This window comes from Frankliniella occidentalis, unplaced genomic scaffold (assembly GCF_000697945.3).
Source record: "Frankliniella occidentalis isolate FOCC.00 unplaced genomic scaffold, Focc_3.1 Scaffold222, whole genome shotgun sequence".
NCBI lineage: Eukaryota > Metazoa > Arthropoda > Insecta > Thysanoptera > Thripidae > Frankliniella > Frankliniella occidentalis.
Genome location: NW_026267348.1, coordinates 134,279 through 135,553, shown reverse-complemented (window position 1 = coordinate 135,553; position 1,275 = coordinate 134,279). Strand labels below are relative to the sequence as shown.

Genomic DNA, 1,275 nt, shown 5'->3' with positions numbered 1-1,275 from the left:
GCCGTAGACGATTTTGACCTCATCCCACTTGGCCTAAAAATGTTAAGACAGACAGTTAAGGTCACGAATAAGGTCGAGTAGGAGATTACATACCGTCATTTCTATAATCAGATTGCCGAATTCGCTCCCATTGTCCGACTGCAGCATCGACGGCGCATCGAAGATGCTTAAAGCGTCCAGTAGGTTGTCGGCTACCTCTTCTGCAGTCTTCCTCTTCATCGGACGCAGTAACACGAATTTAGTCACGTGCTCTTGGTAAACGAAGATAAACTTGTACTCGCCGTCGGTGTGGCTCTGCATGTCGACTTAATCTACTTGGCATCTTTGGTTCATTTCTTCGAACACCAGAGGTTTCACGACAATGCCCCTCTTCTTAGGTTTTTTCTTGGCTAGGTAAATGCCGCAAAGGGACAGGAAGAGGAAGGTGGCCTCTTGGGATACGTTGCTGTACTTCTTCCTAATAATTGGCAACATGCGGTTTTTGCCACCATGACTTACTTGCAAGTGTACTTCGAGGAGGGCGTCGTACATCCGCTCATTATTCACGAAATAATTCTTGTGGTCTCCGTGTTTCACCAGGTACTCCTCTGCTCCCATCGTTTTCGCGGCGTACTTCTTGAGGCGGTCGCGCTCCTTCTTGATCAGCCCCTTCCCTTCTTTCTCCAATGCCCCCTTCACTTCTTTGATTACCTCTAGATATTTCTCCTCGCTGAGGTACTTCGCATTGCCTGCTTTCTTGGTGGTTATCGCCAGAAGTCGTTCCTCAAATTTTGCACGGTTTGGCGGCAGTTCGGCGAGGTCTGCCATTTCTGCCATTTTCAACACAACTGCTCCACTGCACCAAACAGACTAAACTAAGCCGGGCAACCGGCCTCAACAATGGGGATGACAGATGCAAGTTGTGGCCGCGAGGAGCGCTAGTCCCTTGCGTCCCTCCCTTCGCGGGTGGAGGACTTCCCTCTCATACCCACCCCACCTACCTCCACCCCTACAATTGAACCACTTTAGCCGCACTGTGCCGGTGCCTTGTTGCTGCACATTTTGACCGACGGCCTTCACAAGAGCTAGGATTCACAAGAGCTAGAGCCACAACAGCTAGGATCCACAAGAGCTAGGCGTCGCAAGAGCTAGAGTTCACAAGAGCTTGTCGTCGCAAGAGCTAAAGTTCACAAGAGCTAGAGGCAAATCGACTGTTACCGTTGGGCGACTATACTCAGCGGTTCGCGCGGGTGTAAGTGCGTAGATCGAGGGTCCGTGTAGTTAAACCGTGCGCAC

The 1,275-nt window shown here is 50.7% G+C and overlaps 1 protein-coding gene across 1 annotated transcript; it reads right to left on the bottom strand.

The window, feature by feature from the left end:
* Window positions 1-306: 306 nt before the first annotated feature.
* LOC113214186 (KRAB-A domain-containing protein 2-like) lies at window positions 307-816 on the bottom strand. Its single transcript, XM_026433475.2, has one exon. It carries the CDS (start codon window positions 814-816, stop codon window positions 307-309), a length of 510 nt encoding a protein of 169 aa, XP_026289260.1.
* Window positions 817-1,275: the final 459 nt, after the last annotated feature.

Excerpts from the sequence above, each read along its gene's own strand:
- LOC113214186 (XM_026433475.2), bottom strand. The coding sequence starts at position 816 with ATGGCAGAAATGGCAGACCTCGCCGAACTGCCGCCAAACCGTGCAAAA.